The sequence below is a fragment of the Lissotriton helveticus genome, chromosome 10 (genome assembly GCF_964261635.1).
Source record: "Lissotriton helveticus chromosome 10, aLisHel1.1, whole genome shotgun sequence".
NCBI lineage: Eukaryota > Metazoa > Chordata > Amphibia > Caudata > Salamandridae > Lissotriton > Lissotriton helveticus.
The window spans coordinates 357,964,651-357,983,376 of NC_136071.1; the positions used below are offsets into that span (position 1 = coordinate 357,964,651).

At 43.5% G+C, this 18,726-nt stretch overlaps 1 protein-coding gene across 5 annotated transcripts in view; it reads left to right on the plus strand.

The window, feature by feature from the left end:
* The window catches only part of LRRC61 (leucine rich repeat containing 61), a 139,133-nt gene extending 127,564 nt beyond the window's left edge, over positions 1-11,569 (plus strand). For all 5 annotated transcript variants that reach the window (XM_078662579.1, XM_078662578.1, XM_078662581.1 and 2 more), the window contains exon 2: positions 10,048-11,569. In XM_078662579.1, coding sequence (XP_078518705.1) covers positions 10,466-11,248 — 783 coding nt within the window. In that variant the 5' untranslated portion in view covers positions 10,048-10,465 and the 3' untranslated portion in view covers positions 11,249-11,569. The remainder of the gene's footprint in view (positions 1-10,047) is intronic.
* Positions 11,570-18,726: the final 7,157 nt, after the last annotated feature.

Genomic DNA, 18,726 nt, shown 5'->3' on the forward strand with positions numbered 1-18,726 from the left:
CATAGATTTGTGGATCCCCAAAAATTTGTGGCAAAAAATAAATAAAAATCTATTTGGCTCCACCTGACCCCACCACCAAGCCTCTGTGGTCAGGGTATGCCTACCCCGCCCTCGTGTCTTTTTGTGTGCTATTTTTTCCAGACTCAGGACTGAGTCCCGAGTTCTAAGATGGCTGCCCCCACTTTCTGGTTGATGTGGTGACAGCCAATCAGGTCTCAATAGGGGATCTCTAGGGTCCACAGAGCCTCCACGACATGAAACATACAATGTTTTTGAGCATTAATTAATCAAAAACGACTGAACGGATTCACGCTAAATCACAACAAGCACTCTTTCCTGACCAAGATCTAGCTTTCTGCTAAATTTGATGTATGCCCATTCAGAGGCTTGGGCTGTAGCTTTGTCTAAAGTTCTTAAGGAGAAATGAATGGGAAACATGTTTAGGGATACCACTTTTCTCGCATCTCACATGGCGGATCCCCCTAAAACTTTCCAGGAATAAGCTGAGGTGGAAAACATTTGTTAGGAAAGTTTCATGAACATTTGTCAAATGGCACCAAAGATATAAGCAAACCAAAAAATGCATTTCCTATACAAACATGATCCTAACTATAATAAAAATATATAAATATATATATATATATATATATATATATATATATATATATATATATATATATATATATATATATATATATATATATATTTAAATAGGATTTCCTATTGATGTATATATAAATATAGATAGATACACTCATACATAAGAAGATACATCTAAACTTTTTAAGTACAGATGTAGGCTTATGTATTGCCACAAATATGGATTATATTACTGAATAGTGATGCCATGAATATCGTGGGAAAAAAGATATTGTGGACAAAATATTGAAGACCAAAATATCGAAAGGTAAACGCATGTAACAGAAGTATAGATTTTCCTATTCCTAACTCCACATCTACGTACCTTGAAGATACATATATTGTCAAGGTACATATTTGTGGAATTAGGTATAGAAAATCTGTATTTACTTACCATTTGATATTCTTTCCTCGATTTTTCCTTCCTCTATATTCTACCACCAATATTACCAGCTGCAAAACATGCAATGAGAGATGGTTGCACATAATCATGTGCTTGTCAAGGTGCAGTGTATGCTATTCTCTGTGTTATCTTCCAGGCGATAGTCAACAGCTTTGTGGCCGGCTAAGTCAAGTCAAGTCAAGTCATAAAATTTATATAGCGCACTACATACCCAGAGGGTTTCAAGGCGCTTGGGGAGGGGAGGGGGGTTATTTGTCAAATATCCACGTTTTAAGTTGTTTTCTGAACGCTAGGTGATTCTGGGTGAGGCGAAGGTAAGCGGGGAGTGAGTTCCATGTTTTGGCAGCCAGGTATGAGAAGGATCTGCCTCCCATGGTGGTTTTGTTGATGCGAGGGACAGTGGCGAATGCTTGGCTGGAAGATCGAAGTTGGCGGGAGGGGGTGTAGAAGGACAGTCGAGAGTTGAGGCAATCTGGTCCGATGTCGTAGAGTGATTTGTGTGCGTGGGTAAGCAGTCGGAAATTGATCCTCTTATTGACGGGTAGCCAGTGGAGGTCTTTAAGGTGACCAGAGATGTGTTCGTTGCGTGGGATGTCTAATATGAGCCTGGCTGAGGCGTTTTGGATTCGTTGTAGTTTCTTCTGTAGTTTGGCGGTGGTACCTGCGTAGAGGGTGTTTCCGTAGTCCAGTCGGCTCGTGACCAGAGCATGGGTGACTGTTTTCCTTGTTTCGGTGGGGATCCAGCGAAATGTTTTTCTGAGCATGCGAAGGATGTTGAAGCAGGATGAGGATACGGCGCTGACTTGTCTGTTCATTGAAAGTGAAGAGTCCAGGATGACGCCAAGGTTCCGTGCGTGGTCTGTCGGGATGGGTGCTTTTCCGAGGGCTTCCGGCCACCAGGAGTCGTCCCAAGCAGAGGGGGATTTACCTAAGATGAGGACTTCTGTTTTGTCTGAGTTCAGTTTCAGACGGCTTTGTTTCATCCATTCGGCGACTTCTTTCATTCCTTCGTGTAGGTTAGTTTTGGCGGTGCTGGGGTCCTTGGTGAGAGAAAGGATCAGTTGAGTGTCATCCGCGTAAGAGATGATGTTGAGGTTGTGTTGGCGGGCGATGGTCGCGAGGGGGCTCATGTATACGTTGAAGAGGGTGGGGCTGAGTGAGGATCCTTGTGGTACGCCGCAAATGATTTCAGAGGCCTCGGACTTGAATGGTGGGAGGCGGACTCTCTGGGTTCTTCCGGAGAGGAACGAGGTGATCCATTCCAGTGCCTTTCCTTGGATTCCGATGTTTTTGAGGCGCTGTAAAAGGGTGCTGTGGCAGACTGTGTCGAAGGCTGCAGAGAGGTCGAGGAGGATGAGGGCGACTGTGTCTCCATTGTCCAGTAGAGTTCGAATGTCGTCTGTTGCTGCGATGAGGGCGGTCTCAGTGCTGTGTTTGGCTCGGAATCCAGATTGTGAGGAGTCGAGGGATTTGTTGGCTTCGAGGAAGGCGGCGAGCTGGTTGTTGACAGCTTTCTCGATGACTTTGGCCGGGAATGGAAGAAGTGAGATGGGGCGGTAGTTTTTGAGTTCGGTGGGGTCTGCTGTTGGTTTTTTCAGAAGAGCGGTGAGTTCAGCGTGTTTCCAGTCTTCTGGGAAGGTAGCGGAGTTGAAGGAGCAGTTGATGACGTCTCGGAGGTGCGGAGCTATGACGGAGTCTGCTTTGTTGAAGATGTGGTGAGGGCAAGGGTCTGTGGGGGATCCAGAGTGGATGGAATTCATCAGGCGGATGGTGTCCTCAGTGGTGATTGGGTTCCAGGCGTTGAGGGTGTTAACGGGGGGAAGATAGTCAGCTGATGGTAGGGTGGGTTGGCTTCCGGGTTGGTTGTCAAAGCTGTTGTGGATGTCAGCAATCTTGTTGTGGAAAAAAGAGGCTAGGGAGTCGCAGAGAGTTTGAGAGGGGGTGATGTCGTTGGAGTTGGCCGAGGGGTTGGAAAATTCCTTGACGATGTTGAAAAGTTCCTTGCTGTTGTGGGCGTTGTTGTCGAGTCGATCCTTGAATGCTGTTTTTTTGGCTTTTCGGATCAGTTGGTGGTGAGTACGGATGGCGTTTTTGAAGGCGTCCTTGTTGCTGGTGGATGAGTCTTTTTTCCAGGCCTTTTCAAGGGAGCGGCATAGTTTCTTGGATTTCTTGAGGTCCTCGTTGAACCATGAGGCCTTCTTGATTTTGTGTAGGCGTTTTTTCAGTGGTGCTAAGGTGTCTGCGGTGTTGGATAACCAAAGGGTGAGGTTGGAGGCGGCTTCGTTGGCGTCAGAAGAGAGGGCTGGGGAGGTTTGAAGGAGCGATGAGGAGATCTGTTCCGTGGTGATTTTGTTCCAGTTTCTTTGTAGAGTTGGTTGGAGGTGGATGATGGGTTTCGGCTTGTTGTAGGTGAAGTGGACGCAGCTGTGGTCAGTCCAGAGGAGCTCCGTAGTGTGGTTGAAAGAGACATGGTTGCTAGAGGTGAAGATGGGGTCGAGTGTGTGACCTGCGATGTGGGTGGGGGAAGTGACCAGTTGTTTAAGTCCGAGGTTGGCGAGGTTGTCTAAGAGGGTGGCGGTGTTGCGGTCGTTGATCTTCTCAAGGTGGAAGTTGAGGTCTCCCAGGAGGATGTAGTCTTTGGAGGGGAGCGCGTGTGGGGTGATGAAGTCCGTGATGTCTTCACTGAATTTTGCGCGGGGTCCTGGTGGTCTGTAGAGGAGGGTGCCTCTGAGAGTGGTCTTGGGGTTGATGTGGATCTGGAAGTGAAGGTGTTCGGAGTTGGCGAGGTTGGCGTCAGAGCTGGTTGAGATGCGGATTGATTTCTTGTGGACGATAGCGATTCCTCCTCCTGTTTGGTCGGTGCGGTCTTTGCGTGTAATCTTATAGTCGTCAGGGATAGCGATGGCGATGTCAGGAGCGGAGGAGGCGTTCATCCATGTTTCCGTTAGGAAGGCGACGTCTGGAGAGATGGTGTCTAGTAGGTTCCAAAGGTCAATGGCGTGCCTGTGGACCGAGCGGGTGTTGAGAAGGATGCATTCTAGGTGGTTGGGGTCGGGAATCTGTGGTGTGGTCGGAGCGGAGATGTTGACGGTGCCGCTGAATTTGCAGGAGTAGCAAGAGAAAGGTCCATGGGTGTGGCCAGGGGCGGCTTGGACGCAGTTGGGGGCGCGGCCGGGGTTAAGGGCTAGGAGGGTGGCTGCATCGTAGGTAATGCGGGGGTGGGCAGAGCGAGGGGCAGGGGGTCTGGCGCTGGGCGCGGTCCAGGCGCGGACGGGCGTAGACGGGCTTACCTTTGGCGCACCTTCGGCGTGTCCGTAGCGCGTGGACGCTGCGCGTGGAGGCATTGGCCATAAATGGATGGTGGAGGGGGCGGAGCGTGGGAGGGTCAGCAGCTGGGAGGCGGTAGCGGGGAGGAGGGGCAGGGAAAACAACAACAGCAAACAAGATGGAGGTGAGGGGAGGCGAGGCAGGGGCAGTAGGTCGCCTGGGACAGCTAAAATTAATATTAAAATATACGATGCTGCCAGGTGGCCAAATATAGCTAAATGCAGTGCAGGCGGGCGGCGCTACAAACACAAGCAATGCAGGGCGGGCGGCGCTATAATCACATGCGCTCTGAGCAATGATAGTTTTTAAAACACAGCGCAAATTGGTTACATGCAGTCGATCCCAATGATTAACACAATGCAGGCGATACCGTGACAAAATTAGCGGTGTGAAGATCCCCAGTAAGACAGCAGCAGTGCTGGGAGAGGAGCAAGGGAGCGACCGGTCAGGAGCGAGTCCGGGCGGTCACAGGGGCTGGAAGGACGAGGTAGGCTCTGTGAACGTGGGTGGGAGGGTCAGCAGCTGGGAGGCGGTAGCGGGGAGGAGGGGCAGACCATGACAAATGTAGGTGGGAAATGGGCCCCATCTGGCCCCCCCTTTAGAGACACCAGTAGCATATTGATATTTGAGTAGTGTAGTGAGGTATACCACTATATGAATGGTACAGTTCTCGGTCAAGAATCTTTTAGTAATATTAACCATTTGTAGCCCACAGATTAGATTGCGTTTGGCACTATAATAAAAGGCGCCGCTCTCACACATTTTAATGGTGCTTACATTATCAACTTCGGAAGGATGAAAGTTTGAGTCTGGTATGCCACATTTCGAATCAGTTACCTGCTGGGTACTCACAAGGTCTTGTGGTATGTGATCAATATGTAGAGCTGTTTATATGGTTGTGATCACTATTTATTTTTGTTTGATGTATTCAGCAATTGCCATTCATCCAGCCTCAATATAATTGAGTCGCAGTCGGCATGACTCGTGGGTGGGGGGCGGCGAGTTGCGCAGGGATGGAGTTATGCGGGGATGGGGTTTAATTTTAAAGAAATTAAAAAAAATTTACTTTCCTTCGCGGCCCAGTCTGGTCTGGTCCCGCGTCATCCTGCGTATCTCTGTTCCAGTCCACACAGGAAGCGGCAGCCTCCTTTCCCTTTCCTAAGCTAATCACAATGCTGCAATGGCAGCGTTGTGATTGGTTGGGACGCCGACCACACTGGCGTCTATGGGGAGGCCGTTTTCTCCATGCAGACAGCATGCAGCCTACATGGAGAAAAGGGCAGAGTCCGTATGACTGGTTTGGCCGGCCCTGGGGCCGGCCAAACAGTTACACCCACAACAGTGGACAAGCCACTCCTCCCCAGCCCTGGAGCTGGACCGCCCACACGCCCGCCCCAACCAAACCCTTCTGCTTTCTCGCAGTGCGAGGCTCCTCCGCCCATGTGGAGGAGCCGCCCCTGATATAATCACATGAAAATTGGGTTGGGGAGAGAAAGCCTAAAAGGCGATTATAAAAATGTTAAAAGTAATTATTATTTCTAAAAGCTCAATTGGCTACAAAAACTTTAAGATAAGGTTCATTGCAGCGAAGGTGAATATGATGAAAGGGTGGAGAGAAGAGAAGAAGTGGTCTTATGAGGTAATGGCAAAGAAGATACTCTTAACTTTCATGATTGAGCTCAATGTAGAAGGTCGCGTCTGATTGATAGGCAGAGAGGCGGCTTCTTAAACACATGCCATTTGCCTCCTTGATTGTACCTCGCTCGTACAGTTTTTGAACATTTTGTTTATATATTTGTATGGGCAAACCTGTCCCCAACCCAGCAAAGCGCTTTACAGTTGAAAAAAAAGTGGCCTAGGCTAAGACCACTATAAAAAGAACAGGTTTGTAGAAAGAAGGGATTTCCAAAGAGGAAATTAGTCAGGCAGGTAAAGGTTTAAGAGACGTGCTTCTAAGTCATTCCAAGGCCTGGTTTTTAGTTCGGTAGAGAGTTCTGTGAACCTGAGGCTTGGCAGGAAAATCCCTGTTCCCTGTTTTGGTATTTCTGGTGTGGCATATCTAATGCCAGTTCTTTCCCTCCAAATATAGGATTAGATCACAGACGAATCTTGCATTGTGCAGATGAGCTGGCCATTTTTAACCAGACCTGCATTGACTTGATTAGGACTCTGCTACAGCTTAGTAAGGCACAATGAAAGGAACTAACTTTTGGCCAAGTCTTGTAAAACCAAGACCATGATCTTCAGCAAATGCTGAAAAAATCAGATTCGGGGACTTTTCCTGGAGCACTCGTTAACCAGCATTCCCTAATATAATTATCTGGGAGAATGTTTAGTAACATGAGTTTCCCCTAATCGCGTCTAATTGAAATAAGAAACAAATATTCTAGTTCAATATTTGCTTTCTTTTAATTGTATAAATAGCTGGATAGCCCTTCTGCAGGTCGAGTAGTAAAGATAATGAAAGTAAAACTAATTCATGCACTTTATTATGAGCCATCTGCTTCTTTGGATCAGATTTGGAGGTGCCTGAACCCATGGCAATGCTAAACTGACAATCATTTATGAGTAGCCAAGCACAATTGAGACAGAAATTTGTCATGGGAAGGCAATCACATAGGTATTAGTGGCTCCGAAAATGTCATGGAAAAACATGATTAGGGATGGGATGTTTTCTGAGAGTTTAAAACAGCAGATCAACTGGGTCACTTTATTTTGGGGTGTTCTTGAAGTTCTGTAGTTACGGATACTCTGGGCCTCGGACTAGCCTACAGCGGTTTCAAGGGTTCGTAAATAGGTAGCTGAGATTCATGTCAATGGCCACAGACTGGACTGCACCATATTTTAGTAAAATAAGCATTTGGATTATGTGATTGATTTGTAGTTCGTCTTTGACAAACAGCCTTACCTCCGCCTGGCCATTTAAAGCCTGTTAAACTCCTTCTTCTGTGTCTTTTGCCTCAAATTATGGAGTTCAGAAGAAAGTGATCTTCTTTTGGCAGCAGCATTGCCTGTGGATGAAACCGTTGCCAAAGTCTCAGATTTTAGTTGACGAGGACAGGCCGCTGCTGCTCCCATTATACTTACAGTTGGGTATAAGGATCAAGCTTGGACGCAATCCTCTATAGTTAATGCCGGGTGATCCTCCTTGGCTATTTACAATGGTGTAGGTAATGTGTGTTGCCTGCAAGACATTTCCTGAATCACCTGCTTCGTAGGCTTTGGTACACTTGGTTTTAGATGTTTTTTTACAGGATAGATCAATAGATGAGGATTAACAAACCTCAATCTTATTTAGCTTGATATTATTTCTAATTCCAGATGTAAAATATTTTTTTACATAAGTATCTGATGACTATTTTCATTATTTGAATTATATAACGTTTTAGTAGGATTAACTAAGGAAATGATGAAGAAATTAAGGACATTTAATCTATGTTCTGTCCTTGCACCAAATCTGTTCTCCCTTTTTTTGAGACGCCTACAAGTTCTAAATTCAGTTCAAGGTTTCACACCCGAGATAACTTGTAGGCAGTTCAGCTTACTTTTGCAGCCAATGATCGATTATACTATGCTGATCAGGCTGCAAAGACAAATCCATACACTGTGTGGATATTGTAAAGTAAATTACCTATCGTTTTTAGACATAACCATTTTTCCACCACTGATTTGATCACCTTTTTCAAAACCCACCGAATGAATTTGTTTGCTATAAATTAATAAAATCTATTTTATTTATGTTTTAAAATGAGTTTTTAAAATATGTGTGCAGAAGATTTCATATTAAGAGATGGAATTATGTATTCAGTATAATTGTTGATCTCGTTAGAGATCTAAATCAATACCATAAAAAATTGAAAAACAAAATCGAATTGCAAAGTAAATGATCTGGTAATTGTTACTATAAAAAAGTCATACCAAGTTGTTTGGCAAAAATAAATCAGACTTTGAGCGGTGTTAGTTGGGACTAACGTTCGGAGAGTGGCAAATTATCAATTTATAATGTCTCTGAGTTTATGTTCAATGAACGTCAATGCTTGAAAGAACTTCAGCAGATGGTGTTTACTAAAACCTTGATAGTTATGCAATGGTTATGCCATTTTAATTTGACATTTTGGGGTCTTTCAGCCAAGCCAACGCTATAAGCCTATGTTAAAAAACAGTAATACCAATAGTTGCATATGGGATTGAGGATTCCAACAATAATAGATAGTTCGAAAGCAATGCTACTTAAACAAGCACTGGCAAAGTCACTAGGTATGGCATTAGAAAGCTGGTTGTAAACATAAGATGCTAAAATTATAATAAGAAAAATAAAGAAACTGTATTGCCAATACAAATTTGAAATAATCGGAAAAAATAACTATCAGATATAATGTTGATAGGCAGTTGTGGAGGCACCTGCACTTTTCTATCGTGGACACACTGATTTGACTCTTTCATTAAGACTGGATACACAAGGTGAAGCACAGCCACTCTGGTGTCTTGACAGAAGCTTAACTCAATTTGACAAACAACTTCTAGGAGAAAGAAGTAAACCCTGTTGGCGACCAGACCATTAATCTAATCTGAGTACTTAATGGATTGTGATTTTTTTCTTTACAAAATCGAATAAAGATGATATGAATGAATGAGTATCAGAAATTCAACGAACATTCCATCCGCCTTATTAAGAGTGCTTTATATCTTAATGCACTTGTAAGAATGCGGACACAATATCATCATGATTGTTACAGGGCACCCATCCCCCAAACACTGAAACAAGCCCTTAGTGCCATTAAACTATCCTAATGCACTTTTAATACGTTTTATGAGATATCTGTAACATTTGTGATGAAGTATTTGTCCGCCAAATTCTAAATCACGCCCTTAATGCTTTGAAAAAGCAACTGATCATTCTATCAGCCCGTATGAAACATGAATGCTAATGGAATACTAACTGTTGCTAGAGAATACATTGATTTTACTAATAAATCTCGATTCAAAGAAAATTTGGATTACACACAAATACAGAAATAATACAGAAGGGTGCTTGATTTCACCCAATAGTGCACGTATATCTCCACTAGTTATAGAGGCCTCACTATACCTTTAAAGAGTGAGTAGTTCAGGAAAAAGTTTATCCAAAGATCTCTCTACCACCATTTTTGTATTGAAACCTGCAATAAAGCCATTTTGCAGAAAAGATTTAGACTCTGGTGTCACCAAAACGGTTGCTACTTTTAAATAAGTTTCTCATCAGACATTTATAGGCTTCCCCTTAGCTTTTTTTAAATGAAGTCTCATATTGCAGTCACTCATGCACAAGTGTGAACAAACAAATATGCAATCCCACGCGTGCACCGCCTCGGCAGTCTCAATTGCTAGGGGTGATTTCTGGTTGAGGGAATGGGTGCCATGTATTTTCAGAATATTTTAGTTGGGATGAGAGAGGAATAATTCAGGGGCAGATAGTTTTAGTTTGTTGCTGAATACCTTTGAGCGTAAGGCAGAGGGTGTTGCAGGCCTTCTGTGGTGGTAAGACCAACAAAGGATTGACTGGACTGGATCATTCTTACTGTCCTTATGTGGCATTGTCAATGTCTCTTTTAAGAGTATCTGGTGGAATTAGCTAGGATATACTGTATGCTGACAGTCTGAGGTGGGAATTCTGACCTTGTTTCCTTCTTTTATTCCAGGTAGATGTACATTCATCACGTTAAACCTCATTCACCCATTCGTCTGCCTTAGAAGATAGAAACCCTTCCAGACCATCAGTCATATTCTTCTCCACCTACAAGGATTCCTGTTTGAGACCTTTCTAACATTCTCTACCCTAATTCACCAAGACTCTACGCCGATGCTGATGGAGCGGGTTAGATAAGTGGAGCCCTTTCGTAAGTTCTATCCTCGGTGTCCTAACATCACTCCTTGTGTTTTCCCAATTTCACATCAGACGCTGATTGATACGGAGTCCTCTGCTGTTCCCACAAGCTTGGATTTAGATACTGGAAGTTCTGCAATTCAGACGCCTGCACCGAGGACTATTAACAAATTAACTATTTGTTCAAAGCAATTTCTCACTTGAAAACAATCTATAAGTTGTAAACAGAAGAAATGGAGGCCAAGATGGAGAAGGAGCAGGAAAGAGAAAGTTCAAAAGTTACTTCTGAGCTTCTAAAGTCAAGATCGGGTGAGTTTGATCTAGAGTCCATTCTCTTCTTGAAGCTCCGAGGTCTGGCCATATATGACTTGGGCTGCATTGGGGATTGTCTCAACTTGGAACGCTTAGACTTGTCCAATAACAATCTCACCCACCTGGGACCCCTAGCATCTTTGAAGCAGCTGGTGGTTCTGAACTTATCTGCCAACCGGGTTGCCTCACTTGAGCCCCTCAGCTCCTGCGACAGTTTACAGAGCCTGAATGTGGCTGGGAACCTTATAAGCAATGTTGAGGGCCTACAGTGCCTGGCAGGGCTAAGGAAGCTGGAGAGCCTTCGATTGAGAGACCCAGTCAGTAACCTCAGCAACCCTTTGTGTGCTGCAGGGTCCTACCGGACCAGCGTGCTCGATGTGCTGCCCATTCTTAGGGTGATTGATGGTGAGATTGTCTCCGGCAGGGGGAGCGACCTCTATCAGCTCTGCAAAGACATTGACAGTTCACTGAAAAAGTTTCTGGGCAATGGGCCTGTAGAGGTCACTGGAGGAGCTAAACCCTGGGTGGAAGAGGGCTACTGGGATCTGAAGCCAGCTCAGAGCACCATCATCGAAGAGGCTTACAAACAGTTCAACGATGTCCTACAGGAGTGTAAAGAACTGAGCAAGAGGGCAGATGACACCATCGCCCAGGCTGAGAGGGCTCTGGACCTCCGAAATGACCCCAGTTCATATGTCTTCTGAGAACCCAGCACCTTGGATGAAGATCTAGTTCCACAGGAACCTGCATCACGAGGAGGCCCTCAAAATCTGAGCATGGCCCCTGCTTGGAAACACCCATTCAGCGTGACGTCTGTGCATTGAACACACTTTCAGAGTGTCCATTCGTGTTTGGGAAAAGTGCCAAAGTTCTTCTTGATGATCCACCGCCCTTCAGTGTTTTATGTTGTTTGTGTTTGACTGCATGCTCTTCAGTTCTACCTCTGTTCACAAGCCCGAAAGACGCAACATGAGCCTGACGCCTGTCCTTGTTTTCTTTGTTTAATAAATGTAGCCAGAAAGTTACTTTTTAGTTGTTATGTGATTTGTTCTTCGTTGATAAGTGATCAGATGTTTCTGTTAAGTCTGAGATGCTTTGGGATCAAACCAGCTAAACATACTTGTACAAGTGAAGCACAGAGAGTGGTGTGGTACCACCATTGTTCATTGTTTTGATCGCTAGTTCCCTGCCTGAGCGGGTTATGTTGTCTTCATCTCAGGTCACTGAACTAAGCAGTGTCTGTTGTTTTGATCTCTGGTACCCTGCTTGAGCGTGTTATGTTTTCATCATCTCAAATCAATGAACTAATTGCAGGTAAAAGGTTGGTTTCCTATACTCTAATTGGAATCAGTGCCTGGTTGTTCTTATAACTTTAGTGTTATTGAATGTGAATTGTAATATTTATGTTTTAAATTCATGAGTTAAATAATTATGTTCACAAATTGCAAAAATAGAAAAAAACTGAGCTATGTACTAATTACCAGTAAATAAATATTATGGGGTATTTGTTGTGGATTAGTACATTCAATAAATTGCTTGGAGTAGCACAGCAAGACAGATTCCACTTAACACTGGTTACAAAGATTACAGATCCTCATTTGCAGTTCTCCCAACAGGGAGCTGTGTTTTTAACAGGAGAAGATGGGTGAAGACAGAGCAGGCACTTTCATGTGCTAATATCATCCTGGCTTTGGACTCAGTCAGTAGTACTAATTGTGAATTAAGGAGCTGTGCAAAATCAAATGTTTCTCTGTGATTGGCTCGTAGAGGGTAATTATCTTGCAGGTTGAATCTTAATCTGAAACTGGGAAAATTCTAATTTCAGGGTAAAACCACATATCAACATATCTTGTCTGCAAAACATCAATATGTAGAGATCACAGATTTCCAGCAAAGAGCTTGAACGCTAACCTTGCTTCCAGAATCTGATAGGACAAATTCACTATAGAAATCTCCACTTTTGTCACCTGTCCACGTGCATGGAATAAGTCAATTTGTGTGCTGCTACAATTTCCTGAAGTGGACTTGCAGTGTCATTTTAAGGAGTTTAGGGACCCCTGACAAAATATATCTCATGGGAGCCCCTAATCAAAACGACTTTCAGTCAGCCTGTTGCCCATCCATACTGAATTTATGTTAAAGTTTCAGAAACAGGATCACACAAAACAGTTGAAACCTTCCTTGACCAGTGCAGTACAAATTCTTAAGATGATAATGGATAGAGAGAGAGACTGAGTTAGAGGCAGACATAGGCAGAGGTTGTGCGAAAAGGTTTGTTATAGAAATAGAAGAGACTGAGGTCTAACAGAGAGCAAGTCCCCCGTCTCTCGGGGTCCATTGTAAGCTGTGGGTCCAGGGCAGTTGTCCACTTTTCCCATGCTTTCAAACTCTGAAGTAGAGGATACATACAAAATAGGCTAGACTCTTAAAAAGCACACACATAAAGGTAGCGTGTATATTTACACACGCTTAAATGTGACAGCCAAAAGCTGTTTTACAATTATTTTTTTTCCTTCCTCATGGGAAAAGTATTTTTTCCTATAGAGCCACGTCTTTCCATATACTTCCTTGATTTCTCATCAAACCTCTGTACATATTGAGAGTGGGAATGTATCTACCAAGGCATTATGCAGGTAGGTGATCACCTTTCAGACAGAAATACCCATGCCAATAATTTGCCACTCCGATCAGATTTGTTCATAAGTAATACAACAGCACGACAATTTAAAATTGCTCGTGAGTAAATTTATTTACAAGTGTAAATTTACTTTTTGCGAATACAAAACTTGGATTTACACTTGTAAATGGAGCTATTTGCATAACTAAGTTCAACTCCGATGGATGAATCCTTTTGTAAATCGGATCTCATGGTTTACTTCCTTCAAAGAGATACTAACATATAATTAAAGGACCATTTAAAAGGCTAGGTTTGAGATTCATGGGCAATTCAAAGTATAGTTTGCCTTCAAAGTTTATGAAGACCTACAGATGTGACTTTTGAAAGGGAATAGAGCACCCCAATCTTTGTGAGGGAAAAGGGAAAAGCGAATGGGCCTCCCAGTGATACAAACATATGCTATTGGGCAAAGGTGCTGGTATTTTTGCAAACCTTTGGTGTAAATGTATGGCCTTTTGTAACTTGAGCCCAAAATGTTTTTAGTATAAAACTTTTATATGAAACTGCAATCCAATGGAGTTTTAATTTTATGTTTTTTGCATTGTTAAAGCATTGCCTTTAGGTTCAGATTAGCATGCAGTAAGGTAGGTGCTACTAGCACATCTAGTAAGAGGTTGTAGTTTTTAGAAATTGATTAGGTATTATTTGTTTACCTGATCAATATTTCTCTTTTGAAAATTTTACAGATTGGGAAAGTGGTGGTTGGCAGGGCCGGACTGGCCGTTGCGGCGACCGGGCAATCCCCTGTTGGGCTGCAAGGGTTGGGGCCGGTTTTGGGCCCCTGGGGGCCATTTTTGTTACAGGTCCGTTTTTGCAGCATAGCTGCAAAATCGGCCCTGTAACAAAATTGGCCCAAAACCGGTTCTGGCAAAGAGCTCGGTCATACCTCCAACCCCGCAGGGGTGGGGAGGGCGGCCGAGCACTTTGCCGGGGCTGGTTTTGGTTCCCAGTCCGGCGCTGGTGGTTGGTTAACTGAAAAACATTCATATAATACATTTAAAATTAGAATAATTCTTAGGACCTGATTTTGAGTTTGGGGGGATGATACTTCGTCACGATAACGGAGGACAATGCTCCATGTTGGAAAATGGTCCTTTCTGCAGGGTCATCCCCAGACGTTTTACCTTCCTTCTGCTTTTTGATTAATTCATTTTTGTTGGCATTAGGACTCTGAGCACTTTACCACTGCTAACCTGTGGTAAAATGCATGTGGTCTCCCCACTAAACATGGTAATATTGGCTAATACCCAATTGGCATATTTAATTTACTAATATGTCCCTGGTATAGTGGGACTGCATGTACCCAGGCCTGTAAATGAAATGCTTCTAGTGGGCTTGCAGCACTGATTTTGTCATCCACTTAAGGAGCCCGTTAAGCATGTTTCAGGCCTGCCCTTGCAGTGCCTGTGTGTGAGGTTTATACTGCTGTGTAGACCTGGCAAAATAAACATTTTGCCAGGCTCAAACCATCCCGTTTTATACATGCAAGTCACAGCTAAATTAGGCCCTGGGCAACCCAGAGGGCAGGGTGCAGTGCATTTAAAAGGCAGGACATGCATTTGTAAGTTTAAATGTCCTGGTAGTGAAAAACACTAAAATTGTTTTTCACAACTGCAAAGCTTATATCTCCCATGGGATAACAATGGGATTACATTATGACATTTTTTAAGTGTAATTTTCAAATGGGAATATATAAGTGATTCAAGTTTGGTGTCTCTGGAATCACAATTTAAAATCCAAACTTATGGTAAAGTCAAATTTCAAATTGCAATTCTGAAAATGCCCCTTTTAGAAAGTTGTCATTTTTTGGCTTTTGCGTTTGTGGTTGGCGTTTGCGCTTTATTTATTCCTCCTAGACACACAATGAGCGCTTAGGTGTGTCTCAATGGGCTATTTCTGGCAGGATGGCAGGATGGGAGGAAGGAGCTGGGCACAGCCTCACTCACACCTGAATAGGCTGTGTCCTGTACTAACTTAAAGGACTGCATTAACCCCCTGTAGTGAGTCTGGAGCAAGGCAGGAACGGAGGAAATCTGTGCACTTCAAAGGTATGTCTTTGAAGTCTTCCTCACTTCAAAGGAACGACTAAGTATAAGTACTGGACTCTGACACCACCACTTCAGTACACTTCTAGACCTGTGGATACTCTGCAAGGAAGAAGATCTGCTGGACTGCTGAAAGAACAGCCACTCAGCTGAACTGCCACTCTGAAGGAGCTGCTGCCTTGCTGTTCTGCCCTGCTGCCCTATTGCCTGTGGAGTAAGAACTGAACCTGGAACCCATATTTAACCCAGGACCCCAGAGTGTCTTCAAGGGCCAGTCTCCTGGCCTCCTGATCTCAGTCTCAGGGACATAACCCACTCCCCACAGCTCCTGCACCTGTTTCCATCGAGTTCCTGACCCCCAAGAGGTGCCTCTGAGGTCCTGGGTCCTTGGTGTGGTTCTCTAGCTCTTAAAGTCAAGCTTTTGGGTTTTTCATGACCGCAAACTTGCCTGTTCACACCAGAACTGCGCTGCTCTCACCAGGAATCAGTGCAAGCCACCAAAAGTTCATCTGTTTTCACAGCAAGCATTGTCCGCACGCATGGATAACCACAAAGAGGTTCCAGCCCAGCCGTCTGTGATGCCTGGCCTGGTGTTTGTGCCCCGCCCGGCATCGCCAGCCACACTCTCCTTGCCCTCAGCAAACTACTTCCCCACAAGCGAGACTCTTGGCACAAAACTTGAGAAGGTAAAACTTCAGCAGGACTAATCTGGGATTGTGTCTGACCCGTGCTCCTTTGCGGTCAGGCTGAACTTCTGACTTTGACCAATGCAGCTGGATAGACATGGTTGGCGCTTTCTGTATTTTGCAGTTTATTGTTTAAAAATGCATAGCTCCCTTTCTACCAATTGGATTTTTTGTCATTTTGGTCTTATATTATTAATTAAATTAAGCTCTATTTTTCTAACCTGGTGTGGAATCCTTTTGTGTGGTGTTTTCACTGTTTTACTGGTTGAAGTGTTGCACAAATACTTTACACACTGCCTCTAGGTTAAGCCTGACTGCTCTGTGCCAAGCTACCAGAGGGTAAACACAGATTGCTTTGGTGTTTGCTTGTAACTTGTCCAACTACGATTGTGGTTGTTGCTTGACCGGGGCCTACACCCCAGTCAATCAGTAACCCAATTTCTACCAATGTAGTGGAACGCTGCCTGCCAAATTTAGAGTTGTCCACTGGCCCTGTGGACAGCTCTTTACGTTGACAGGAACTCTCCCCTATTCTCCGCTCCAATCCCCACGCCCAGAAAAAGAACAACAGTAAACATTGTTCAGATTTTAGCCATCTTCACCTCACTCCCTGTGAACTACCTCTCTAGGATTGTCCAACATTTTTCCCTTTTCGAAAAATGGAGTGTGAAACGTAGGAAAGAGACTTGGGGGCGTCTAATTCTTTCAGAACTGACTGAATCTCTTCCAAGCCCAGCCACCCCAACCTAATTATTATTATTTTTTTTTAAAATATTTTTATTGTAAAACAGAAGGGTTTTTTCTGGCACACACATAACACAGAATACAAATAAAATAATACATATAATAAATCAAAGTTACTATCAAGAAAAACAATATAGTACTAAACATAATCTTCAACACACAAAGAAGAATAAAGGTGGAAAAAAGACCATTAATCAAATTAATAATTCATCAGTCTACATTTGCATTTGACCTTTCCTTCCATTGATGTACCGGTTCCCAAATTTTCCTTCCCCATCTTTTTACCCTTTTACCTTTTTTCCCAAATATACCCTTTTCGAGGTTAAATGTCCCTAATAGTAAAGCAATCCACTGCTGTATTCCTGGCGGTAGGGGGTCCAGCCAAACTCTAGCAATCAACAACCTGAGAACCGCCATTGCTACGAATATAAATTCACTATGGTCGCCTTCACAGTCCCTGACGCCTAACATAATTACTGTCGGTGTTAAAGTCACATTTACGGCAAGTGTATGGACCATAAAATCCTCAATGCCTTTTAATAAGGGCCTTAATTTAGGACAGAGCGCAAAAATATGTATACTATCTGCGGCAATAGCATTACATCGCCAACAATTAATCCCTGTAGTTGCACCCCACTGGGCTATGCGATCTGGAGTATGATAAAGTTGGTACAGCGTTTTAAAGTGTTGCCATTGTAATGGGGCAGAATAAAATGCTGAACAACCTAACTCCAAGGACTTCAGAAAAGACTCACTCGAAGACCCTCATTTTCCAGCCCATTTATTACCAAATCTGTCAGTATCGTCCTTCTTCGTCTCAGCCAACTGGGCATAGAAATACCGAATGGAGCACACGCCACTTTGCGCTATTGCTTCCATAATGTTATTTGTATTAAATCCACCTGCCCCTCCTTTTTTCTTAGAGAGAAAACTCCTAGTCTGCAAGTACTTAAAAAAACTATATCTTGCTATATTAAATTTAGCCATCAGGTCTGAAAATTGCAGTATGTTACCATCTAAGTTTAGCATATCTCCTATATTTTTAATACCTTTACTGTTCCAGTCTGCCATAATGGTATCAGAAAAAATTAAAGGGGGTAGGGATTTGTTCCTATACATTCTAGTATACCTGTTAAATCTCCCTAGTCCACAATTTTTTGCAGCAGCAGACCATACATTATAAGCTGCGGCAACTGTCTTGAAACGTGTACGTTTGTAGTATGATGAATCTGTACAGTTTAAGAAAGCATTTGCTGAATCTTTGCCCAAAACAATTGAATAAATCCTAGTTGAGATAGCTTTAACTTTCAGATCCCCTTCATTTGCTCCGATTAGACCTTGAATATATTGTAATACCGATGGCCAGTAATAAAACCTAAAATCAGGAACCCCCCAGCCTCCCCTATCCCTTGGCAACGTCATAAACTTGTATGCCCGTCTTGTCTTCCCGTACGACCAAATAAATTTATTAAGAATTGCCTCTAGCTTGTTAAACCAAACAGACTCAAACAAAAGAGGAATAGTACGAAAAAAGTAAAGAAATTTAGGAAGTATAAGCATTTTAATAATATTAGTGCGGCCCACTAACGTAAGCCTAAGATTATTTACCCTCAGCAAGTCCGAGCTTACTTTCTTTAATAAGGGCGAGATGTTACGCTCAACTACTGTCCCTAAGTTGGAGGAAATTTCAACCCCAAGGTAGACTGCTGCAGGGACCACTCGTGGATCATTACATTGAGCTGCTATATTTTTAATAATCTGTGTTTTGGCTCTATTAAGCTTATAGCCAGAAATATTGCCAAAATTTAGGGCTTCTTGTTCTATCTCGCCTATTGCCATTTCAGGATCAGGAGTAATTATCGCGACATCGTCAGCGTATGCCATTACTTTAAGTACTATCTCATTTACGCACATGGGGGGGATACCGGGATTAAGTTCAAGTTTGCGTAAATACGGATCCATATATAATGCGAACAAGAGAGGAGAGCTAGGACAACCTTGCCTTGTTCCTCTTTTAATCTGCACTGCCG